This window comes from Zonotrichia albicollis, chromosome 5 (genome assembly GCF_047830755.1).
Source record: "Zonotrichia albicollis isolate bZonAlb1 chromosome 5, bZonAlb1.hap1, whole genome shotgun sequence".
Lineage (NCBI taxonomy): Eukaryota > Metazoa > Chordata > Aves > Passeriformes > Passerellidae > Zonotrichia > Zonotrichia albicollis.
The window spans coordinates 14,100,495-14,126,745 of NC_133823.1; the positions used below are offsets into that span (position 1 = coordinate 14,100,495).

General features: G+C 41.0%; 1 protein-coding gene across 2 annotated transcripts; it reads right to left on the reverse strand.

The window, feature by feature from the left end:
- Window positions 1–225: 225 nt before the first annotated feature.
- On the reverse strand, window positions 226–25,086 carry PRKG2 (protein kinase cGMP-dependent 2). 2 transcript variants are annotated; one of them, XM_026792381.2, is made up of 19 exons: window positions 24,763–25,086; window positions 21,756–22,262; window positions 18,870–19,036; window positions 17,149–17,262; window positions 14,331–14,436; window positions 13,091–13,154; window positions 12,376–12,453; window positions 11,230–11,324; window positions 10,394–10,462; window positions 9,536–9,634; window positions 8,462–8,612; window positions 7,058–7,194; window positions 6,809–6,898; window positions 6,493–6,634; window positions 5,548–5,711; window positions 4,781–4,903; window positions 3,823–3,885; window positions 2,902–2,968; window positions 226–2,052 (listed from the first exon to the last, which is right to left on the reverse strand). In XM_026792381.2, the coding sequence occupies exons 1-19, from the start codon at window positions 24,987–24,989 to the stop codon at window positions 1,957–1,959; spliced, it is 2,559 nt and encodes an 852-aa protein (XP_026648182.1). In that variant the 5' UTR covers window positions 24,990–25,086; the 3' UTR covers window positions 226–1,956. The 2 variants fall into 2 exon arrangements, with proteins under 2 accessions (XP_026648182.1, XP_026648183.1); XM_026792382.2 differs by lacking the exon at window positions 24,763–25,086 and adding an exon at window positions 24,567–24,721.
- Window positions 25,087–26,251: the final 1,165 nt, after the last annotated feature.

A 26,251-nucleotide genomic window follows, 5' to 3' on the forward strand; every position in this document is an offset into this window, starting at 1 on the left:
AAAACAAAATCTGAGTGCAGGACATGCTGCAAGAAATGACATCAGTGGCTCTCTCTCCAGGGTAGCCTTTTCTGCCTCAGTCTCTTCTGAATCATGTAGACAAGAAGTATAAATCCAGTCTTTGAATCTGGACTGCTGTATGCAATGTGCTTGTAAAAAAATAATGTTCATCTCATTACATTGTAAGCTTACTTTATTTGCACACAAATAAACAAGCAAAGTTCAATTTTATAAAGGAAATATATCCCACAGCTGCACAGACTTAATGCTAACTGCACTAAACTTGTCATACAGATAATTTTTCACTTAAAAAACCATATATATATACCCCCATTCTTATTTTATATATATGTATATATAAGGAAACTACATATAAATACAATGGAAAAATACATTCAAAAGCTTTTTATAAAACTTGGCACAATATTATTTTGACTGTAATAAAAATATTTATGAGAGAAAGGTAGATGCACGGAGAAACACAAATACATAATGTCTAGTGCTTCATCTAAATCCTGAAAATAAAATTTAGTCTTTGGTATTACTAAACAAAGTTAAGTTGCAACCATCTAGAGTCCCAGCTTACAGCCTCTGCTCCACCCTCTCTGATTCCACTTTGCACAGGCTTTGCTGGCTGCAAATTTCCATAATAATTTGCAAACAGGCATAGAAACAAAATCAGCTAAATATGTAGTGTCTTCTTTCAAGGGCTCCATCCAACCTTCATTAAATTCAATGGAAAATATTCTATTGCCTTATTCAGGCTGAAGGCTATGCAAAATATTGAAATTGATTTGCTGTCAAAGCGATTGTCCCCCACCAGTGAAAAATAATTATAACCATGTAACAAAGCATGGAGCTGCCCCTGAGGCATTCCCTCCCTCATTTTCCCCTTCCCAGTGGGAGAAGTCACTCCCAGCAGCCAGGGAGGTGATCCAGCAGCCATGGGTAAGTAAACCCTGATCACTCAGTACAAGCTGCCCGGGAGCTTTTCCCTCCAGCCTGTGAAATGCGGTAAAGCTGCGGCAGCTTCAGCCCGGAAATTTAAATTGGACTGGTCTCAGCAGGAACTGAAATAAATCCAAGCAGTGGCTGCAGATGCATCCATCCCATAAACCCAGCATGAAACCCAGGAACATCCCTGATTCAGCAGCAGTTGGGGTTCATAACACAGAATTTTCCTGTATAAGCCATGAATGCACAACATCCATTTGCATTTTTTCCCTGCAAGATAAAAGCTTTTTGTCCATCTATTTTATCTTCACACTACACAAAAGCAAAACATTTTAAGAAAGGCACATGGCTCTTTGAAGCATTAAGGGAAATGCACACCACAGTCTGATTCTCTAGGCAACTTCTATTATGCATACAATTTTTGTTTGACCAGTCTCACATATCCAACCTGGTGCAAAACTAGACTGACAGCTTACACAGTGAGACCTTTTTGGCTGTAGCTAAATCAAATCAACCTTTCAGTAAAAGTCTCTTTTCTACACATTTACGGATCAATGCAATACAGGACATCTTGGGGGAAAAGCAAAACACAGCAGAGAAAAAGAAAAATAAATGCCTATAGTTTTATCTACTGACAAATGTCACAACTCCTGGCTTCTGATACCCATCCTCTCCACCCAAAAAAAGATGTATGGTAACCTTGTTAATATCAACATTTCAGCTAGTGATATTTTTAGTGGCAAAACCATAGATCCAATCAAAAGTATCTGGGAAATGTTCACTGTGTATCAAAAAATAAATTCAGGTTACCTCTTCTGACTGAATGCATGCCCTTGCCATGAAATGCACAGATTTTGGTGGATTATCCAAACAAGTTCTGGTTCTGTACTGTCTTCTATTCTTCAAGGAGTGCGGTGTAATTTGTGTAACTTCATTTTAAGCAAGAAACAAGATAGAACTGATGCCTATGAGTCTCTATAAGTGTGCCAGGAAGAAAAATGATCAGAAATCCTTGTCCCAGCCTGAAAGTTCATCTGGAGGGCTTCCCACTTCAGGTGGATAGCTGTCAAAGTAGCTGTAATCAGTTGGTCCAGACAACTAGGACATTGGAAACACAAACAAAAGGGTGTTTCAGAAAGTACCTCTTGAAAATGTTCTCTATGATTATGCATAATTTTTGTTGCTCCCAACATGGAAATGAAAGACTAATATGACAAAGATGATGTCTTTCAATGGATGCAATTCCTCATTCTTTAAAAGAAATACCTCCAGTAATTGCATTGTAGAACAGAACAGTGGCATTAGCTTTCTTGTACAAAAGGAATTCCCAAATATTAAATCCTTGATTTCATCCAAAGCCCTGTTAATTCAGTAAGAAAACTGGGCCACACTGTACAATTTGAATGCTATTAAGACCAAATCTACACTCATAGGGTAGCTACTCAAAGCAGACCTCAGAATTACTTTTTGTTTCAAATTAAGATCAAAGTGAGTTTCAAATCCTTTATCCTTAGTCTTTTTTCATTTAAGGGCAAAAACAAATAGGCCATTTAAAACTGGGAGCTTACTCAAGGATGTGTTGGAACTCGGTAGCAGGAGAACACAGGAATTTGTACTCTTCACAGTAAAATGAACAGTGCATCTTAATAATGTGCCCATTACTAAGGGAGATATATTTTTTCAGTATTAGTTTCTGACCAAACAACATTTGTTCTAGTAATGGTGAAAATGTAATACAAAGTACACAGGCAGAATAATATTTCCATTACTTGACTGACTGTAAGTTACGTATTGCTTGCTGTCCCTCTTTCATTCAATTTTCACAAAAAATGCTGAACTGTAATAATTCAAATGCACCTTTGGGAAGTTTTGCTATCACCATCAGTTCTCCTTTGTAGCCAAGCTGTGTTAGCAAAGCATTATGACACTGAAAGCCAAAGGCAATACCTCTCTTTTTAAAGGCGATGTCAATTTCCTCACTTTCAGACTATCCCAGTTAAAACCATTCAGCCACCTGATTAAAAAGAGATGAAAGACAGACAGGGAGAGACCAAAAGAGAAAGACAGGTCATTTTCTGACATCATACCACAAAGAGCTGAAAAATCACATGAACAAGGGCTAGAAGAGGCTTTTTTCATGCCAACCCCTGTAAGAACACAGAAGGAGGAATCTGGAGCACCGTCGCTGCCACACAAGGCAGGGGCAGCGTCAGGCCCACCAGGCACTGTGGCACTTGTGCATGGAGGAGGGGCACAGACAGGCAGGTTAGTGCATGCAGAAACACAGCCATGCACAGGCTTGTGTGCCTCCTTGGAATGCCACCCTTCTTACAGCATGAGAACAGGAAGACAAGCAGAAAAATCAAAGAACTGCCTTCCCTAGGCACAAAGAAAAGGGCTTAGAAACAGCTCAGATAAAAAGAGAAAACAGAAAATGTTTAATTTACAGAGGGCTTTCTTTGTTAGAAGAAGGACTTGCATTAGAAAAATTCACTGTGAGAAAGACTTTCTTTGTTACAAGAAAGAAGACAAACCCCTAAAATTATTGCTATGGAGCCCTTAACTACTCATTCTTAAAAATCCAATGTTGAAGAGTCAGGAGGTCTGAGAAGCAGATGCTGAACTGGCATTGATTTCTCTGAGAACTGAATTAAATTCCTACATCAACAACCTGCAGCAAAATCAGTAAAAAATAAGATTTCTAGATAATCATGCTGAGGATTTACATTCATATTGTTGCTTGCTATAGCTGCAAAAATACTGAGGAGCAACAGAGATGTCTATGAGTTTACCTATCTGGGTTCTAACATATTAAAAATATTTCAAATTAAACCCAAAATTTTCTTCTTGGAAGTCTCTTTTGCTTACCTGTGCTTCTTGATGTCATTTATTCCATTCCTCAAATTGCCTAATCTTTCTGTAGGGTTTTGCCTCAAAAAAAAAACCAAACGAAAAAAAAGAAAAATTATAAGAATAATAATATATGAAATATTGATATTTTTAAAAGAGCATTTATAGGTCCTAACTGCTTGCATTTAACAGTTGCACAGGACTCAGCTTGCATAAAACATGTGGCCTCATGAGGAGATATAATGAGGTGTTGCTCACTGCTCCTTTTTTCTGAGGATGGAGAAAGCTTCTAGAAAGCCAAAGCAGTGTAACTCAGCTGTGAGAAGCAGCAGAGGGAAATCTGCTGGCTGAGTTTTAGCTGCATATCCTTATTTTTCCTGGCCACCAGGTCTGAGTTACAAAAGGAGGCAGATCAAAATTTACATTACAAAGATCCTTCCAGCTGTGGTACACAAGAATGTTGAATACTGTTCCCAGTGCCATGGATGAAATCCCCCAGGAGCTGGGAATCCAAAGTCAGTGTCACCAGCCACAGGTTGTGCAGGCCACTAAGTTAGGCTGGTCCTTTTGAAATATCACCTTCTGCACATTTTCTGAAGGACTTAAGCCAGTCTTTAAGTGCCTAATGTTTTCTGTAGAATCTATATGCCTAAGTCATTTTGGAAGATTTTATTTTTTTAACAATGTGCTTGATTTGATAATCAAATCCCTTAGCTCTTTCCTCAGCCCCCACTTAATAAATTTTCCCAAAGATGTGTTTCAGAAAAAATTCCCAGCTGCAGAGAAAGCCCAGAGCCTCTGCAGACTCAGAGGTGTGACACATTCAGGAGCATGCAATGCCTACTGAATTCAATCAGAATAGACCATGCCATGCATAACAATTCCAAATGAGATTCTCAGGAATTCAGTGCTCACTCTGAGTCCTAAAAGAGCTCAATCTCTCTACACTCAGTTTTTGCCTCACTGCCCCTCATACCTGCAGAGCCTGCGGATCAAATCCTCAGGTCGCCTCGTTATTGCTTTAGGAAAATCCAGCTTTTCAATGCCTTTGAGAATCAAATTGTACGTCATCATCTGATCAGCCCCAGAGAATGGTGGGCTGGAAAAAAGAAAGCAACACTGCTAAATGCAACATCTGGCAAGAGCAGATGTGGCCAGTACTTATCTAAGCAAGTATAGAAAATATAGAAAAAATATGGAAAAAAATGGAAAAAAAGCCCACCTTCCTACTTTTACAACCCTCACCCTTTCAGCCTGTTTAAGATTATAGAAAGGCTTGAGGCTGAGAAGTTTCCTGTAGGTACCAGGTAAAATGCATGACCATGTGCCCCTTTGAGCCTAACTCAGAGAAGGTTCCACTTTGTACTGCCACTGAGCATTCCCAAAGAGTTGTCATGGGAGTGTGCAGGGAGCTAAAGAGAGAGAGCCTTGTTTACAGCTCACCCATCCCACTGCACCCCATCACCCACTAACAGGGAAGAGAACAGCCTGTTGTCACTTGCTCCTCACAGGAAACATCAGCAGCAGCTGCAGGAGCCCTACACCTGCCAATTACAGTTTGTGCCTGGACAAGGCAGAACTGAGAATACATAGCTCACTAGGTCTGTGACATTTCTGAAATGATGAAAGAAAGGTAAGGCTTGCATACTGAAGTATCATTTTGCAAGGCTGTCTAAAAATAACCTTGGAAAGGTTTCTAATAACAGGTAAACTAGATAAGAACTTTGAGTAGGAGGCACTTACCTGCCAGTGAGGAGTTCATACACAAGAATCCCAAGGGACCAAAAATCCACGCTGAAGTCATGGCCTTTACTCAGAATGACTTCAGGGGCAACATACTCAGGGGTTCCACAGAATGTCCAGGTTTTCTGCCCTGATCCAATCTTCTTTGCAAATCCAAAATCAACCTGATGAAAATCAACATATGCTGCATAATGCAGAGGAGTTTTGCACTGGGAAGCATTAATGTCTTAATTGCTTCCTCACTTTCTGCAAAAACCCCAGAATTGCTAGTTTACAGCTAGAACGACCTCACAGTGTAATTGTGAAGGAGGGAGAGGTAATTCCACTGGATTACTGAATGCTATAAAACAGATACATTTATTATCACAAGTAATTTTCTGAATAGTTTTCCTTCTGGGGAGAACAACCCATGATTTCCTTGAGGACATGAGATTTACTGTCCCTGGAATGCAGTGGGTGGCTCATTGTCAAGCTCCCTGAAGGGTATTCTGGTTGCACATCTCATGGTCACAGTAAAGCATGGCAGGAGTTCTTTCCTGTGTTCCCTCTCCACAAAGAGAGGGAACTTGTGACTGTAAATAGAATCAATGAATGTTGAACCTGTGATTGTATGAGGCTGGACAGGGAGGTAGTTCTGCACCCGGGAAATGTGGTTTCTGTTCTCACAATAAAACTGACTGCTGGGAGAATTTTTTCTTTTGCTGTTTATACTGTGGCAAGAGCTCTCAGAGGCTGCAATTCCCCAGTTTGTCCATGGTTTGCAGTGGCTTTCTAATGCCTTAGTTCCTCATTGTGCAATGAAAAGCCCTCCCTCTTTACGGCTGAAGCACAAGAGTTACTACACTCCAGGATCCTGGTTCTATAATTACATGCTATTTATATCCCCCCTGCAAAGAAACAGGATACAGGCACAAAAGGATAACATTACAATTGATTACATCTTACCAATTTTATATATCCTTCAGCATCCAAAATTAAATTTTCTGGCTTCAGGTCTCTGTAGATAATTCCTATTTGATGCAGATAGTCAAAAGCCTCTGTCACACAACCAACACAAAACTTGGTGGTGAATTCATCAAAGCTGCCTCTGGAACAAAAATAATAATCACAATCAAGTTCTGAAAATGCCTCAGTTATTAACCAGATAATATTTAACATCCAGAATATTAACCCAACTGAACCAAACGTTGACTGGAGAACTTACTCAGCAGCCACATGGGGCTGACTTTAAAGGGCAAGGTTAGGCTGTGTTTGCTGTTACCTGTCTCTCAGCAAGCTCCACAGTTCCCCTCCAAGGCAAGCCTCCAGGAGCATGTACACGTATTTGTTATCCTTGAACGTGCGATACAGCCTGTGGAGACAAACAGCAGCAATTTAGGAAAAGCCAAATAAAAATGAGACTTGCAGTGGCTTTCCTCCAGAGCTCATGTGTGCCAAACCCCATTCCTAACAGTGCTGTCCCAGGGGTCAGCTGGGGGACAAAACCAAGGGAACCTTATGCTCATCTTACTTCACAACAAATGGAGAACATATCTGCTCAAGGATTTTCTTCTCAGAATAGATGTGCTCTTGCTGTTTGGTGTCCACTACGTGTTTCTTCTTTATGCATTTCATAGCAAAAGCCACGTTCTCATTTTTAACTTTAACCTGTGGATAAAAATGATGAAAGCACAGGAGGCAAAGAAAGGATGTTTTACTAAATTGTTCTCAGTAGATACATTGATATGGATATTTTTCAACACAGCACAGGACTGAAATTGATGGCTGTAACAAGAGACAAATTCCAGATTTTCTCCAGAACTGTTATGTGGATTTTACGCCAAGCACCAGATATTTCACTTTCCCAGTCCCCACTCGTAAAGTGAAATGTTCCCTCTGTTCATGTTATATATAGCAAAGAGCAGCAGCTTGGATAGGTACTACATATTGCAGTGAGTTTATATTACAGTGGGTCCCAATTTCAAGTTAAGATTTCTAATCACCAGCATAATACAAACAAAAAGGAGAGGCAGTTTAGGAAGACTGTTTACAAGTGATTTTGCATTACACTGAAATATTATCCAATATGCAATAAAAAGATGGAAGTTAAAAAAGGGCCTCTTGAAATGAAGGAAGCAGATATCTGTTCTACAGCTGGATGAGAATTCAATTTTCAGCTTAGTATTCAGATGCTGCAGTAGAATTCCAGTGTGGAATTTTTTTTGTGAAGCATGAATCAGAATGGAATAGTTGATGGTCTAACGACTGTAAAGGATTATTGACTTCACTAAAAGCAAAAAGTCTCCTTTAATTTACCATTGCCTTCAGCAGCCTGCACAAAAAGCATTCAGGTTTTTGTCAGATGTTTGCAGCTCAGCCAGAGGCCAGTGGAATTTAAGGCTTTGGGCTAATGAAGCCCTTGGTATCCCAGAAGCACAGCTGATCACGCTATTGAATATGACTCAAAAGAGCCATTGCAAATTGTTGGAAATTTCCCAGTGAGCACAGCTCAGAGACAGCTCAGGCTGGCTGGAGCTGCTGTGGGGCATACAGAAGCAGTTCCACCAGCACAGACTATGTGGTGCCATTCAGATTGCTCCAGGTCCAGGCAGATTCCTGGAAAAAGGCCTGCCATTCAGGGGACATAATGCAGGCAGGCACGTCTGTAAACTCCACATGCACAAACTGATGACTATGTCTAGTGAGTAGGAAGGTATTTTTAACAGCAGGAGATGGAGGCACACAAGAATGGATTGGCTTCTTAAAACACCCAAGTCCTGAAATGCTTTTTTAAACTATGCAGTGCCTTATGGAGAATTATTTCTGCCTGAGGGGCAGAAGCACATAGAATACCAAAATCCTTCCCATTATTCAGTGGCTAAATCAATCATCCAAGACAGAGAGCTACATGAATAATTTTAAAACATTCTCTTACAAGCTCAACCCTTCCGAACCCACCAACACCCAGAGTTGTGACAACTTCTAAATTCTGGAATGGGGAAGGAGGGAACTGGGCTACTTTCTCCTTCAGCTCTATCATCTCCAAAGACACCTCTTTGGTCAACTGTCCACAGAAGGATCTGCCTCTGCATTAAAAAAAAATAACATAGGTTAGCTCTTTTCCTTGCCATTACTTTTAATGATCCTACATAAGAGAAAGGAAAGGAAATAGAAAAGGAAGAAAGGGGAAGTGGGAAAGCAAAAGGAGGAAAGGAGAAGGAAAGAAAACTCTTATTTCCTAACAGAATCTTAATGGAATTCTTTAGAAGTAAATTAGAAGAAAAATGCTACTGAAATTCACTGAGTAGAATCTACAGTAATTTTAGCAAGACCTGATCCCTAGTAAGACTCCTGTTGATGGGGGCAGCTGCAAAAGTTTGGGCAGTCCAAGCTGGAGAAGCAACTGTGTACCAGTTGCAGTAGAATTATCAGAAATAAGAATGCAGATACATTTCTAGACAGAGGAAAAACACACTCTGCTAACCTTCCAGCAGTGCTCGGACTGAAACCAAAAGGTACATAAACTAAAAGTGTGGCCCACAGCTAAGAGCAGACATCAATACCATCAGTGCTGCACTGAAACATTAAAAATAAACTGTTTCTTTATGTCTGCTTCTTTCTTTTTGAAATGGCACTCAATCTTTTGCACAGTAATACAGATTCTTTAACTAAACCTGGAGTTAAAGTTGGCCTTCAGGGGTTTTTACCAGTCAAAGAATTTACCATCAGAATGCAAAATCTTTGAGCACAACATTATTTTTTTTTCCTCAGTTTTCCAGGAATAGAATGAATTCTTGTTTGGAAGTCAATACCCTGAGATTCTATGTAATTTTTGTATCAGAAAAAGTTTGTTGGGCTCCATAAGCATAGCCAGACAGTTTTACTATGGTGATGGCTGTCATTCCTAGGGGCTCATCTCCTTCAACTACCATCCATGATTTTACTTAAGTATCTATGACATTTTTTTATGATTAGCTACTATAGGTGTAACAAACATGATCTGACTTACTTTGCGTGTCGTTTCTCATCAGCCTGGGCCAGATTGGCCACATAACCTTCCAGATAAGTTTGCAGCTCCTCATAAGTTCCAACTGTTTGATTGAATGTCCTAAAACCACAAAGGAAACATCATAAACTGCTGAACATTTGAGTCATGACCCAGTAGGAGTTGGTGGATACTCAAGGATCACTTCCTCCAGGCTCAAGAAATGATCAAGAAATCTGGCAAAGGGGGCAAGAGACCTGTGTGGAGAAATAAAGAATTCCTGTAATTACTCAGGCTTAAGTGGAAAACACAGGAGATGGAAAATGGGTCAGGCTACTTGGAACAATATAGAGAGGTTGTCAGGGTAAATAGAAATGAGACAAGGATGGCTGAGGCCCACCTGGAATTAATCTGGCCAAGAAGAAAGGTGTCTTCAAATACATCAGTAACTAAATGAAAACAAAGGACCCATTACTAAATATGCAGATCTTATATTCAAATCTCCAAAGGATAAGGATCCATTACTAAATGGAGCAGGGACTCTGGTGACAGAGAAGGCAGAATTACTGAATGCTCTCTTTGCATTGGGCTTCACTAACAAGAACGGGCCTTAGGAACCTCTGACCCAGGAGATCAGGATAAAAATCACCACTACAAGGAGAGAAAGAAAAGAGTAACCCTGAACTACTCTTAAGCTTCTGTGCTCCAGCACCTGCTGTCAGCCTCTCTTAATTAGTATTCCTAAAGCACAACCACTCGTTCAGGATTCATTTAAGGAAACACTGTGGTTCTGCCTACAATGAAGTCACATTAACCCACTGAAAGTCACTTTAACCTGCTGAAAGAGGATGCAAATCTTTTATGAAGGTGCAATGTACTTACTCTCTGTCTATAACGAGGCACTCCACGTTGTACTCATCTGCAATGACATTTGCTGATCTGACGTCATCACTGAGAATTGAAATGCATTAGGAGAGCTCAGAAGCATGTCAAAATCCTCAAAGTCCCTCACACTGCACTCATGGAGGGGCACAGCTGCTCTGGGTTAAACTCCTCAAAGGCCTCTGCAGCCTGTACCTGAATTAAGGCTACTGAACCAAATACAACATTTAGCCTTTTACTAATCATTATTATGGTCTAGCACAGTATTTTTTTCCAGTTTCAATAGGGCTTGGATCATTACATCCTTTAGCAAGCTTCCAAGAAATTAGGGTGAGATGCAATTATCACTACATCAGAATTCACTACTTATTTCTAAAAAGATCTTTGGATATAAAACATTCCCAAAGCCAGGTGACTCCCTTCTCTATCACACACGTAAATATGGACTGTGTGACTCCTTCTCTCTGTTTCTTACTGCCATGGGCAATGGAAACAAGAGCTCATTCCAGTCACAATGGACCTTATCCATTCTGGCAATTACAACCTGGCACAAGTTCTCACCACAGTTTTTACAGAAGTATTGACAAAAAGCCACAATGCAGAGGGCCAGACTTTGACTTCTGCAGGGAAAACCAAAGGTAGATGCCAGTGTAAACTTTCGAGCTCTCTCTGCAACCCCTCAAAACATTAACACAAATTTGGTCACTACCTTCATCTACTGGCTTTACAATGAAAAGAAATATATTCAAAACAGTCATGAGTTGTAGAATCTGACACAGTGATGGGACAATTGAGATCCTGAAATTCACATCATGAATCAGACAGTGTGAACTAACCTAATGAGAGCCTTTTCTCCAAAGTAATCTCCTTTGTATAGATTTTTAATCACCTGAGGCTGCGAGCGGTCTGTGGTACTCTGGGTAACTATCACCTGCAAAGTACAGGAACAAAAATTTTGTAAGGGAAAGTTTCAAAGTATTGCACGATTTTCTTTCTATTCTGTGTATTTGAGAAATATCTTAAACTCAGTAATGCTGCAGAAAGAGTTACAGATATATATTGCTATCCCTCCTCTCAAAAATTACAACCAAACATTCCCTGACTCCTCTCTGATTTTTGCTGGGAAGAAGGAATATATTCACTATTGGCAAGCCCTCAACATTTTCTTCTCATTCTTTCTGAAACAAAGCAGAATAAGTCACATTTAAATGAATGATTGAAAAATATTTCAGTTCCCACAGTGGGCAGATGTCATATGAGCTTTTTGTCTTCTCAGTTAAATAGGCAACACTCCAGAATCATTAACTAACATTTCCCCTCACGAAACTCTGCTTCCACAGTAAGACTTTCTGCTGATGCCCATGCTAGCAAGAAACAAACTAGAATATCTACAGATACAGAGATGTTTTGGAAACTGGAAGTTTGTTGTGGAAAATTCTCCTGATTTCATTCTTTAGAGTCCTGAGTCAGCCTCCAGGGTATCAGCTGAGGGATAAAGGCTGCTCTGCTGCCTTGCTCCTCTGGGACTAACCAATGAAGGGATTCTGAGACAGCTCAAAGGCCATTCTCCATTAAGTCTGGGACTCCATTACTCAGACTTTTCACAAGTCTGTGTTTTGCCCATCAGATATTGCACCATGTAGGAGAAGATGTAGGGTCAAATCTCATTTACAAAAAAAATTACGAAAAAAATTTACAAAAAAATTGGCTTTACATCTGTGGCGCAGAATCAAAAGGCTTCAGGACAAAATTTAATTACATTGTAATTAGAATAGTATAACATGAGTTCATTGAGAATGAAAAATTAGGCTCCCTGAATCTTTGCATTGCTGCTCCAGTCTTTTATCACGATATTGTGAATTTAATAGCATGTGCAGAAACACTCTGCAACATTTTTACTGAAGACCACATCCCTAAAAGTAGCTTTTGAGATAAAAGTGTTTGTACATGTTATTTTTTAAGCTAGGTTTATTATACCTTACCTTTCCTTTTGCTATTATAAAGAAGGTGTTTCCTTCTTCTCCTTCCCGAATAACATAATCTCCCTTGTCATAGTACTCCTGGTGGGGGGCAAGTGAGAGAAAATATTGTCCAGCAAATCTTTGAAGGTTACTAAAGAGTAAGGACTACTAAAGAGTTCTAAATATGTGGATGTTTCACATCCTATATCCTTCATGCCTCCATGTGAAAAGAATAAAGAGTTCCCATTATCCTTGGAAAAAATCCCAACTATGGTTCTAGATCAAGCCTTTACCTTCAAAGGCTGCTGGCAAATACAGCCCTAAGGCACACAGGTACTTGGCTGGATTCGTGTGCTGGGCACCTGATGCCTTCTTCCCTTACATCTTGCAGTGTATGTGGTCCAAGGGATATGAAAGTATTACATACCCACATCACAAAGAGGTAAATTTGATTACCAAAAGAGTCTTGGAGAGCAACTTTGTACTTAATCTTAATAAAGGATAGATTACAAATCCTCTTAACTACTTGCTTGGCTCCTTTGATGCCAAAAATATAACTTACTTCTAATAATAACTAAATGTTATTATTTTTAATGTTATTATTTTCTGCCAACCTGGAATTCAGCTCTGATCACTCCAAAACCACTCTCATATTAAAAAAGCTTGGTTGTTTTTTGTTTTTCTTTGTTATTTTGGAAGCTTACTGAATACTATTTAGAAAAACTTAATATCTTACCACTTCCAGGCAGTCCATGATCTTGGTTAATTTATCTTCAGGTAAGTTTTTCAGCAGGGACACACTTCCAGAAAACAAAACAAAAAAAAAAAGCCCCATAACCCAAAGCAGTTATCATTAACAATTTTTATGATCTCTTCTCATCTATGCCATGTTTTGCAGTCAATTTTTATAACTAGTTAAACTAGTGGTGAGCACAGTACACAACTAAATCTTAATTTGGAAGGTTCAAGCATTCTCATCCTGGTTTTTAGATAAACTCTCATAACTTAGAAATGCAGCAAACATTGATCAGTTTGTAAATCAACTTTATATTTCAAAAGAATCCAGCAATTACAAACGCAAGACATGACAGCAATTCAAGAATATATTTTCAAGTGCACTGCAGAGATTGCAAAACCAAAAGTAAAAACTTCAGTACTCTGGACAGCCATTGAAAGATAATCCAATTACAGTAAAACCTTTGTGAACTTGCTGGTAAGAACGAAAAAACCTTCCACCCTGATCACTTGGACTTGTAAAAGTTAGGAAATTATAGAAATTTTTATCTATTTAGACTCAGCAAAGAAGTGTGTATAGAAATCAAAGGTGGGGAAGGATGTGAAAATACACAAGCATTCTATGCATGGCCAGGTTTTGCATCTTGCTTTGAAGGCACAACAGAATGGTCATTCTGGGTTAAAAAGATAGATTATTACATCAGCTAATTGTGGTTTGCAACCTCCGATTTCCCCATCTTCCTGAGGAGACGCATAGCACCACTCTCAGTGGTCCCTGCAGGAGAGAATTATTCTGCTCCGCAGATTTCCTAGTAATTTAGATTGGAATCAGTTCATAAGTTGAGAGACATGCAGATCTCATATCCAAATCTCCAAGGGACAAGGAATATTCCTTAATCTACTCCAGCAGCAAACTAACTACTCGTTGGAGGATTTACTTAGCTTTATTTATTATATTGTTCTAAGTTCTAGACCTGTAACTTCCCTATACATTTTTACCACTACTTAAAGGCATTCAAGCACCTATTGAAGTTTTCTAGTGTGATGCAGGAGAAAAACAATTAAAATGGAAAAAACTCTTCTGAATATTAAAAGAAAAAAATACAAATATTCAGCCTTTTGAGGCCATATTTGCATGAAGAGCACCTTTTTCTCTCTGTTTACAAGACAGGCACAGTATTGTTGTGCACGTTAGCAAGTAGCACAAAGCAGTATCAGAAATAGAAATTCACCATATTTACCTTCTAAGGAAGTTTCTGTATTGCTCTTGTCTGGTTTGTGCTGTAACTCTCATGATATTTTGAAACACTTCTCTGTCCAGTGCCCATGTTTTAACATTAGTGATTGCTTTGAGAAAACAACAAAAAAAAAGAGAACAAAATCAGTAATGTTTCCAAATTATTTGATAGATGGTATTACAGAATCAGCTCATGGTAGAAGACAGACTAGCTATTTCACAAGGCCCAAGGCTGAATTTTAAAATACCCAGCACCTATTGTAATCAGACTTTTAAAAGAATTCAATTCCCACTAAAAAATGCTCACTAAAGTAAGGAATAGATTTCCAATAGTTCCTCTAGGGAATGCTTTCCATGCAATTTCATAGGCTGAGCAACCTTGGAAATTACAGGGCTGAACACTTGGGAAAATCTACTCTAATCACAGACAGTCACTGCACTCAAAACCTGTAAAATGCAGAGACTGACTGGAAAGAAAGAGGAACGTGGTTGGTTTTCCAAAACCTGTGCCATTAAATACTGTGCCCTGGATCCAACTCAAATTCAGACTATATGCAAATTCAGATTGTATGCAAATTATCTGCACTAAAATAGAAATAACAGAGGTCAAGAAATAAATTTAATTTCATTTAATCCTGTGATCCTCATACACTTTTCCTCCAAACTATCCATTATATAAGGGAATAGAGGGTAAGCAAAATATTAATGTCTCATTTTCAAAAGAGAATCAAACTATTAATATGGAAAGCAGGCACAGGATTCAGCATCAAAGATGCAAACCACTAAGCAGCTTCTGAGTGCAATCACCAACACAACAAAACAGTTCTTATTTTTTTAAGCAAAAGGTGATTCTATTAAATTTAATATCTTCTTTTCAAAGATGCTACACCATAATCAGCAGTTTTCCTTCTGCCCTAAGAAAGAACAAAACTATGTTTTCTGTGAGATAAAATTTACAGAAAAAAATTGGGACAATTGATTTCCTCTGTTTATCATTAACATGGAACCATTTTTTTCAGGGAACAAAAATGCCAGGTTTAAAATGAAGCACAGTCATTTCTCATTGTATACAATAAACACATAGGATCTCCCATCTATCAAAATAGATCAAAAAATATTTTTGGATGCTGGATGGGAGAACAAAGGTGTTACTTTGGTTTTATTTCTCTCCTGGATAACATCTTTCAGTTTATTTTGCATGAAGAAAGCATGGCAAGTACACCCAGCCTATGGGAAATTGGTATTTCCTGTATCTTGCACCTTAACTAAATGAAGTGGTTATAGAGTTAGAAAAATGCCTGCAGTCTGAATGATGAGATTAAAAAAAGAGAGAAATTCAGAAACATTGGGGTAAATCACATGGCCAATTTCAAATACAGCTCCCGCCTGTGAAGATGCTGCTGAGCAGCAGCAGCCACTGAGATGCTGTTTGGGTGAAACCCTTCACTTGTGAGTTTTCACAGGCTGCAGAAAAGGGCACCAGGAGATCCAGCATCAGGAAAGGGTTTCACATGTGTGTTCACTATTCGTGCATTGCACTGCTCTGCCTCCACAAGGACCACAGGAAAACTGGTGGGGAGGGGTGCATTTCTGCAGTGTTTGCAAGTATTCAAATACCTTTTCTTGTCCATAATTGGACAATTCCTGTCCTACCTCAAAAACAATTAATGCTAGCAAAAGCCTAAAGCAGCTTGACATCTTATTATGCAGAAACACTACTTTATAATGCTAATACTATACAGCAGGCAAAAAAGAAAAATAGGGAACATATTCAATTAGAACAGCATGTTAGTAAGAAAAATAATCACATTACTGATGCTGCTCTGTTTATCAGGCAGCAACAAAACCAGACTACATGTAATAACTTCCATCTGCAAAGCCAGCAATGATTTAGTGTCTAAACTGGGTGCAGGAAGAAAGACCAAAAGCTTTTACAGCAAACAACTTCTTGTTTTATTCCATTTGCTCCTTTTTAAGTCAACATGAACTCTTCATAATTACTGGTGGCACAAAGTCCCTGCAGATTTAGACAATAACAGAAATTAGTCTTCAAACAAAAGTATTATTTATGAAATGGTGGAGAGTGAAAAAATGATGACCTTAACTATATTTAATCACTTACTTGTTTGTCACAGAGCAATTATGGCATGTTGGAAAGGAAATCAGGGGGTATTTAATGGATGTACACCCAGTCTTGTGCAGAAAGAGGAATATTTGTATCAGAGCAACACTTAAACGCTCCATCCTGGTCAGCCCCTAAACTGCCAGCTGCAAATGGGTCTAGGCAAGACTCAGTAACATAATGATGATGCAGAACTAAAAGAAGGGCAAAAGCAACTAATTCCTGCACATTTTAAATTGAATTAGAATTGTACCCACTCTACTAAAAATACCATGGCTCTCACACGCTTTCAAACTCATTGCAATTTCATCCTTGGCACTGTGTTAGGCACAAGAACATAAGAGCCAGAGACCACCGCCTCTACTAAAGCAGCCACAATTAAAACACAGTCCTGCCCTAGTTGTTAGTATGCCACACATCAGGCTAACCAGCACAATTTGGAGGTGCTTAATTGTTTATCAAGATTATGATTAGATAAATTATCAAGGTTATGCCAGAGGTGGAATGACGTTCATGGCATAGTACTCAAGTTCCCAAGAAGAAACAACTCAAGGAAGAAATATGTGAGTTTATTGTAAATAACTAAGACATGCCAACATCTATTAATTGAAAACTTCAAAGGAAACCTGGGTATAGCAAGATCTCACAAAAATCCACAGTTTTTATTTTGAGCAAGGTTGCTGTATTTAACCTCAGGTACCTTTCACAGAAGCTGTCCGTGTGCAGTTGTATAAAATGGCCAGTTCTCCAAATGCTGTCCACACAGGTATTGAGGAGAGGAGTTTATTCTGCTGAAAGACTTCCAGACTGCCTTCTGCCAAAAATCATCAGGATAATAGCTATTAAACCTGTGCTCAGCTGCACAGAGTGGATGGAAAACAAATCAATATATTTCTGACTTTGCCACTCCCTGGAACACAGGAATGGGAGCAACAGTGCAAAAAGTGCTTTGAAACTCACGTGCAAACCAGCAAATATTTATTTTTTTTAATGTACTGCTAATCTACAGATATGCTCTGGAAGGAAGGGCCATTCTAAATCCTGATGGATAAACCTCTGCTACAACAAGCCACTCCCTTGTGGTTCAGATACTCTAGTGTAGTGTAAAGAAAGAAGTCTCAAAATAATGATCACAGGGGAAATGACTCATGGCTTATCTCTTCATACAGATGTATATGAGTATATATATATATATATATATGTGCAGAATGCAAAGGAGAGGGCAGAAAAATTAAAAGCACATTAAATCTTCATTCAATAAGTTGTTCTTGAGCTTTACTAGTAAAAGTTAAAGTAAGTCTGAACTTCACAGTTTATGGCCCCCAAAAACCTTCCCTTAAATATGCTACGAAAATTCTGCCCTGCTCTCTCCAAGGCCCACACCATCTCCTCAAGAAAGGTTCTAATGTGCCAGAAAAAGTTCCAGGTGCACATCTCCTTTCTGATATTTCATCTGTTTTCAAAGTGTTAGCATTTTGTCTTGCAATAATATGACCACACAATAATATGTCACAAATCCTGCCTCCTCTTTTTTCCTGTAGCGTCTCTGTTTTCCTAACACAGTTACCATCATTTTTTCCCAACCAACCCATCCATATAAAGCTAGAAAATGAGCTTCCCAACATATACCAGTTTGTTGGTATACCTATTTAAATATTCCCACCTCAACAAAACTCATACTATACATAGTATGAGTTCTAACTCATATGAGTCTCTGAGACTTTTAGTGGTCCCCAGTTGATGAAATATGCAAATTTAACACAATTTTTTTTAATGGCAAAAAGATGAAAGACCTTATTGCTGATAGGAGCAAATTCCAGGTGTTAAAATATAGCTGAACAGCAATTTGGGGCACAGTAGCAGTCAGCACAAATTATTTCAGACTTGTTGGCCTTATTTTAAGAAAGCCTTCTGATCCTAAAGCTTTTTTTCTTTCCCCATTAAAAGCCAAACAGGTTGGTTTTTTTTTTAAAGCAACGTCTCAGCTCTGAGAATTATGAATGTAGACCTCATCTTTCCATTTTCCATGCACTGAAAACTGGTATCTTATGAATGCTGAAAAGTAAGTCTATTTCAGGAGTGGCGTCATGATTGAACAGTTCTCTGTATTTTAAATAATACCTGTTCCTCCTCTGGAGAGTAAAGGGTTGGCTATATCTACAACAGAAAGGAGCTGCTGGCCTGTAGACTTTCAGAAATGAAAAAGGTCATGAAAAACCATTAAATCAAGACTCATGTTTCAAAGTGCTTTTTTACTGCTCTCACTCAGTTTCATGAAAGTCACTGGTAAAACTTGCCTTGCCCTCTACAGGGACCAATTACTTAGGAGCACAAACACCCTGACTGTGATTCCCTGCAAAAGCTCCTAAACCCCTTTCCTGTTCCTTGCACTTGTGTGCTGTACAAGCGAGCAATGCTCACCTTTGAGCACGAAGATGTGATTTCCCGGCTCTCCCTGCCTGATGACGTAGCTGCCCTGCTGGAACGTCCTCTCGTACATGCATTCCACCATGTCTCGTGTCTGGTGGGGCTCCAGTCTCTTCAGGAACTGGTTTTTGTTCAGGGCATCTGTGATGAGCTTCTTCTCACTGGTTGCAAAAGAAAAACCACAAAGTTTAAAATGCCCAGCATGGCTGGGGTTTGTTATTCACCAAGCATCCATTGCTCTCAAGAGCATTCCTCTCATTTCTAACACACTGCTCTGCCTGCCTTGTTTAGACCTTGTGGGATGGTAGCCTGGCTAGTGAGGGAATTGTCTGTGCTGTAGTCACCTGGTGGAACAATCCCATTGAACAATCTTGTTCTCACTGCTCCCTGAGACAGTCTCTGCATCAGTTCCTGCTGCAGTAAATGCATATAAATACATGGGTGGCTTGTAAAGACAAGAACTGTCTGTATTTGAGCTGCTGGTAGCAGAGCCCAGTGGCTGGATTTTAAGAAGGAGAAAACATTGATAAAGAAACAATGGATGAATCTGTGGATAGGGGCTAACCAGCCAAAACAAAGCAGGCCATACACAATCTATGGGTTCTTACTGATTTGAGTATGCTCGGGCTCAAAGGCATCCTAAAAAGCAGTGCCACAAGTCCACACCAGAAATGAAGGCAATTATACAACTTCTGCACTGATGGGGCTTTTATGGCCCTGCTGAGTTTTCTTTTACTGCTGAAGTGAAGGATAAATTCTGCCTTCGAGTCCCCATGCTCCTAATGTTGACAAAGTCAATACCCTGACAGATTTCTGAGGCACTTAAGGCTTCCTCTTGTTTGTATTCATAAAGCAGTGGGAGGTTGTCATCAAAACTAGGTTATGTGGGAAAAAATCTCCTGAGGACAATCCAGGAATGAACAAACCTAGAGCACGTAAATACACTTACATTGTTACTAGCCATGTAATGACTGAAAATAAGTGAAGGTGATGAGATGATGCAGGAAAATAAAACCAAGTAGCTATGGTGAGGACTGTGTCTAGAAATAGGAATCATAACTTACCTTCTGCTGAAAGCAACAGGGTTATTGGAATATAAGCTCTAACTTAGTTTTCATCTAAAGCCAACCTTGCTAATTTAATTCATCCTGGCCTGCATCATGTGTACAATACTGCAATAAAATACAATAATTGCAAATAACCTGATACATGAAATGAGCACATAAGCTTCCAGAACTATGGAAGAGGAGACTATGCTTCTAAACTTCCATTAAAAGCATCCATGCTGAGATACTCCAAACAAAAGTATGGCTCTCAAACCCCTGCCATACAAATAGCATCAAATTGTGCCATTTGCTTTACAAATATTTCTAAAAGGGACTGGTGACACTCTGGAATCAATGCAAATTCAAGAAGCATGGAGCTTCCCCTCCTTCTGAGGCAGCTCCTTGCACGAGGAGCACTAAAGTTACCTTACACAGCAGTGGGGCTGCATTAAATCCTTTCTCTGTAAAGGGAAGGCAGCTACTGGTAGCAGCAACTCCAAACACCCCTACAGCCACTGTCAGGCTAAGGGGTCAGTATTTGATAATTATAGCACTCAGAATTCTGCAGACAGTGAGGATTACACTTTGTCCTTATGTGTCTGAACTACAGTACTTACAGAAATACTACAGTATTTACAGGCCAGGTAAGGAAACCAAATGTTTGTGCTTTTCATCATTTGGCTGTCTCAACAGCAAGGTGATGGGGTTTTACACAAGTGCATGTGTATCACAGGCTTATCTAACTGAGAGACATAGCAATGCACAGCACTACAGGTTTGTGGTGCTTTTTTGGCATATGTTTGCTTCCAAAATATTTGGAAGATCAAATAATACTTTGGCCACCACGACATCAAAAAATGATGTGCATTATGTCTGGATTGCTTAAGCTGCAATGCTTGCTTTGGTTCTGGCTGCTGCACTTTGCTAATCCACTGGCTCTTCTCACTGCTGTTACAATTCTGTCTCTGAAGGGACCCTAGAAAACCATGTGCTGGACTGCAGTACAAGGATTATGCCAAGGAGAAGACAGGTTACAAACAGAACCCTCTTATAACCATGATTTAAGCTACCCAGGTACTTGTGATAAAATATTAATGCAGTTTCCTTACTCTGGAAAAACACTGCTAGCTGAAGTTCTCAGCTCTTTGTGGTGACTCAGGCAGCCTTTCTGATTCATGAGGCACCCTCTAAGGGGCAGTGCTGGACATGATGGATGAGAAAACATGCCTCATAACTCTCAGGTCTACTATGGTAAAGACTCAGATATGCCATGAATGACAAAGCTCCTCACAAATCTGAAGGCACTAAAGTCACTGGCTGAAGTCCAGGTAGGGTCTGGCTACCACCATGTTAAACAGACTCTCAGGTTATGTCTACACTGCAAGGTAAAAGAGGGTCTAAGTTGTGATTAAGGATTCCAGTCTGATATCTCTGTCTGCAAGGTCAGCTCTGACCACAGAGATTTCTGGGTCTGTCAGAGTCTAGAAGGTGTAGTTGGGTTAAAAGAGGAACAAGTAAGATTCAGTTCCTACACCATGATTGTTAGAAGCTAGAGGGAAGGAGGAAGCTGGCAATAAAGATAAATCCCCAAAAAATTGTAAGATTCTCATCTGAAATACAGAGGCTGCCCACCACTCTTCATCTGAAGTCTGAGGGACACAGATGATTCTTGGTTAAAGCTACCCACAAACTCAACCAGACTCTATCACAGCTGCAAAGTCTGCATGAAAAGGATGAATACTTTAATCCTGACTTATCATGAGGAGAGGATATAATTATGATATAAGTAATAACCTTGTAACACAAGCAGAGAAGCCCTCTGAAACGAGCTCACCTGGAATCCTTTCGGACTGCTGCTTTTTCAAGGGAAAACACAGTTTGCCTGCTCAAATCACACAGTCCTGTTGTTGGCTCTGCAGATACACCTTCCTTAGCTCCTCTCCTCCTGTCAGCAGAGACTTTAAATGGAGAAGGCTGAAGAGAGTGCTCTCCTTGAGTGTTAACAACATCCTGCAGCTTGTTCAGCTGAATGCACTTGCTCTGGAGCTCCTTGGTGAGTTCTGCTATGACCTTAGTCTGCATGGCCAGCTGCTCCTGAAGCTCAGCAACGTGGCTACGACTCTCTTGCAGCTGCTGATCTTTTCTCTTCAGCTCCTTCTCCAGTTCCACTACCTTGCTGCAGAGGACATCAGCTGGCCCATTGATCACATTGATGCCCAGGCATGGGTCCATGAGAAACTTGTGGCTGGCAGCACAGCCAATAGCCAGGTTTGCCACGTGCCTGTTGGGCTGCCTCAGGTGCTTGGGCTTCACTAATCCATTCCCCATTTTGTCCAGGGACCTAGGTGGGAAAAGAAATCTGCAGTTTTATTTCTTTCTGAAGAAAAAATAAAATTAAGCCATGGAATGTTGAGCAGTGAATTCAGTAATTAGCTGGCAGCTGAATTTGCCATATGCAACTGTAGTAAACACAGCTGATTGCTTTCATCCTCTCCAGTCCTGCAAGTCAGCAGAGCAAAGGCCAAGGAGAAGAGACAGGGAGAGGTGGTAGAATCAAAGCAAAAGATCTCATGGCTACACTTCATTTTTGTGAGCTGAAGAGATGTGTAAGCTCCTTTCAGTCTAACAAAGACAAAACAAACAGCAGGAAGGAGAAAAGCTTGTGCTTGACTGCTAAAGCAAGAAAATTGTTAGAAGCAAAAACCAAAAGCTGGGTCACTTCCCCACTGAGGAATAATTATTGTGTAGACTAATTTAATTTAATAGACAGACTAATTTAACCAGTGGGTACATACCTGCCTGCAAAAGGATATGTGATTAGTAAGAATATGTGTGAACACACAGCCAGCTGGCATCATTTCTGCAGCTCACTTACTCATCTAAAACTGGCTCATATTTGTTAGTACAACTACTGTAACAGCTGCTACTGCTGTCAAGAAACAATTATCTTTTTATGGGGAATTACCCCTTTCCATTGGCTGCTCATGAAAAGTGACCAGGAAAAAAAATGGTCCTGGGCTCCTGTCAGAACACACCTATGGCTCCAACAAGCACTTGTGGCAGACCAGACTTCAGTAGATGTGCAGTGAAGTGACTCCCCCTTCTTCCTTGGACACAATCTTTGGCATGTTTCATTGGATCATTCATTTCAGGAGGAGCAAGAGATGGTGCTGCTGTTGTGGTCAGGCATCAGCAGGCCCAAAATTGCTGTTTGTCTGCCCCATGGATGAAGGACACCTTTTTCAGGCTGAACCCTAAGTGATGTGGATTAAAATAATCTCCTTCACCATTTTATTGGAACTGGATGAGAACACGGCCCTGACAAGGTGTGTTGGTCAGATGACAAGCTCCAGCAATTTGCTTTTACTTGTTAGTATAATCATACTTTTAACAGATGCACAGTTCTGTTCTGGTCTACAGCCTTCAATGGGTCAGAACTGAAACAGCTGACAAGGTACCTCATATTCCAAATCTAGTTTTCTTTAGCATAGTCTTTCTTCTCAGCTCTGTCTGGCTTATTGTGACTTTGAATAATATTTTTCATTTGTGCCAATTTCACAGATGTATTTTGAACAGCTGATGCTTCAGCCTGTTAACAGGGACACCTCAGTATGTCAGAAATGAAGGCAAATCTGTACTGCACAGGAGAATTTAAACAAATTGCATATCAGGGAACTGAACCAAACAACTCTGAAGAGGGACCTGTGTGTCACTGCACATGGCTTAACCAAAGATCTTAGCTCAGCATGCAAACATATTTAAAAACAACCCCAAACAATCAATATAATCTAAAAGTTACAATACAGAGAGGAGATTATGGGAAACACATCATCGCACTGTAGCAGTCCCTGCTACTAAAAGGAGCGGCAGTCACTGCATTTCAAATAAAGGATATCCCACACACTTCAAAATTATGTATGGCAGAGTGACTGCCCCAAGGCTCACAAAAACCTACTGTTGGGATTGTACCCAGTAACAGAATAGGTTAACTGTGTGATGTTAGAGGTTCATAATCTATCAGCCTCACTGGAGTGACAATGTTAGCAGCTTCTGTCTTCCCATTGTACATGCACAGTTAATTGTCAGTAGGCAATGGAACAGGCAGCCAGATCTGCCAGATTCCTGTTTCCACATCTTAACTGGCCGCTTGTGTAGGAAACTCATGGATATGGCAGGAATCAATAAAACACTAACAGGTGATTTTAGTAATTCAGCATTACAGCAGCCAATTCAAGCAGAAAACTTAAAGCCTTGCTCCTGACTGGCTTTACCCACAGCTCCGGAGACAAAAAGCTCAACAGGGCATTCATTCCTCCGTGTTTGCCCACAGGGCACCTCACAGGCTCCTTCCAGGTCACTGAACAAACGGGGACGAGCACCGGAGAGACCCAAGACCCACCCGGGAGAGACGGAGGTGTCCGCGCCCGCCGCGGGACGCCCGGGGGATGCTGAGGGGGATGCCCGGGGGATGTTCCCGGGATCCAGCGAAAGCCGGACCCGGGTCCGCCTCAGGCCCGCGGGGTGCGGTCGCTGCCGGGCCAGCACCCCCGCCCCTCCGGCACTCGGTCCGGCCCCGGGAGGCCGCGGCTGCCCCGGCCCGGCCTGCCCCGGCCCCCGCCTGCCCGGAGCCGCGGGTTGCCCTCACCTGCGAGCCCAGAGCCGAGGCTGGCGGCGGCGGGCACGGAGAGCTGCTCGCCGCTGGGCACGGAGCCGCTCCCGTCACGGCGGCCGGGGCTGCGGCGGGGCCGGCCCGTCCCGCCCTCTGTCCCTCCCTCGGCCGTGAGGGGCTGCGGGGCCGTGCCCGGTGGGCAGGGACGGGCCGGGCTCCTGAAGGCACCCACCTGGCACAGAGGTAATGCGGGACCCAGCTCAGGTGTTTGTCCTGTTCGCTTTCTGCCGCTCTGTGTGCGGGTCTCGGCTGTCGGGCACGCAGCTGCAGAGATGCTGCAGCCCTTGCTCTCGCAAACTGACCCTCAAAGCGCTGCACAGCCTGCGAGGGGCTGGCCCATGCCCTAGGATAGATCTGTATCCACTCAGGCTTGCCCCAGAATGAAGCAATGTTCAGCATTGACTCTTGGTAGAGTACAGCATTTCATAAAGGCTATTCTCTCCTAGCACATATCTTTATGTTGATTCAAAACATCTGTCTCCTTTTGCTTACCCAAACAGCCTGACAAACCAGGGATGAAAGGATTTTACAACAGGCAAAGAGCTGCACACATACGTCTCCTAGGAATGCTGTCAAAAAGTCTTGGTCTAACGTCAACCTGTGGCCTCTAGGACCCTGGCTCTCCAATTTCTTCTCTACAATTACACTGTAACCATGATATTTTCTGAAAAAGCCTTTCCTTAGGATTTTTTCTCCTGAGAAGCTGAGAGGCCTCAGGAACAAAGTGTAAACAATGGTTATCTGCGGCTGTGGAATGCAACAGGCGGATCTGTAATTGTCTCATGTGGTTGTTTCTAATTAATGGCCAATCACAGTCCAGCTGTCTGGACTGTCTCAGTCAGTCACAAACCTTTGTTATCATTCTTTTTCTATTCTTAGCTAGCCTTCTGATGAAATCCTTTCTTCTATTCTTTTGGTATAGTTTTAATATAATACATATAATAAAATAATAAATCAAGCCTTCTGGAAACATGGAGTCAACATTCTCATCTTTTCCCCCATCCTAAGACCCCTGTGAACACCGTCACATTGCACTCTCCTTTTGGAAGTGCCCACTAATAAATCTTCCTTTGGTTCCAACAGATCTCAGTGCTCCACAATCTCTGTCCGTGTCTGGGATGAAGCAGCTCACATAAATTCTAACAGGACTAGCCCCCAAAAGAAAAAAATATTAAAAAATGCTGGTCACATACATTTCACTGCTCAAGAGCCTCAAACCAGAAATATTGTAGTGCTCAGTGAAACATGTGATGAGAAAACTTGTCCCAGCAACTCCTCTGCAAGTGAGCTGCTCTGGGATGCAGCACTGGCTCCGGTTTCCTGAGGCAGTTTGTCAGCAGCCTCTTCTACTGTTGCAAAGTTCACAAGAAATGCAGCCAGGAATCCAGAGCTTGCCCCCTATTTGTGGTACACCAGGGCTCTGTGGGGTGTTGCTCTCTGCTGTAAGGTGAAAAAGGTAATGGGAACACCAGGAGTTCACCTCCCAGGAGCCTGTGGAGATCAGCATTCCAGACCTGAAAGGACTGAGGTCAGCTGCAGGGAGCTGTCTGGAGGGCCTCATTACCTGTGTGGGCAGGTCCAGATGTCACACCTCTTCTAAAAACTCCTTAGATATCTTACAGAGCCTGTTTATCCCTTCAGAACTTTTTTCAGGGGGGCAG

Bases quoted from the DNA above. Each gene is read 5' to 3' on its own strand.
- PRKG2 (XM_026792381.2), bottom strand. From the start codon at position 24,989: ATGCTGAACATTGCTTCATTCTGGGGCAAGCCTGAGTGGATACAGATC. The intron at 17,263-18,869 runs GTGAGCATTGCT...GATTTTTGGCAG, and splicing joins TCACATCTTCGTGCTCAAAG to AAGGCAGTCTGGAAGTCTTT. The intron at 7,195-8,461 runs GTAAGAGAATGT...TTTTATCCACAG, and splicing joins GGTTCGGAAGGGTTGAGCTT to GTTAAAGTTAAAAATGAGAA.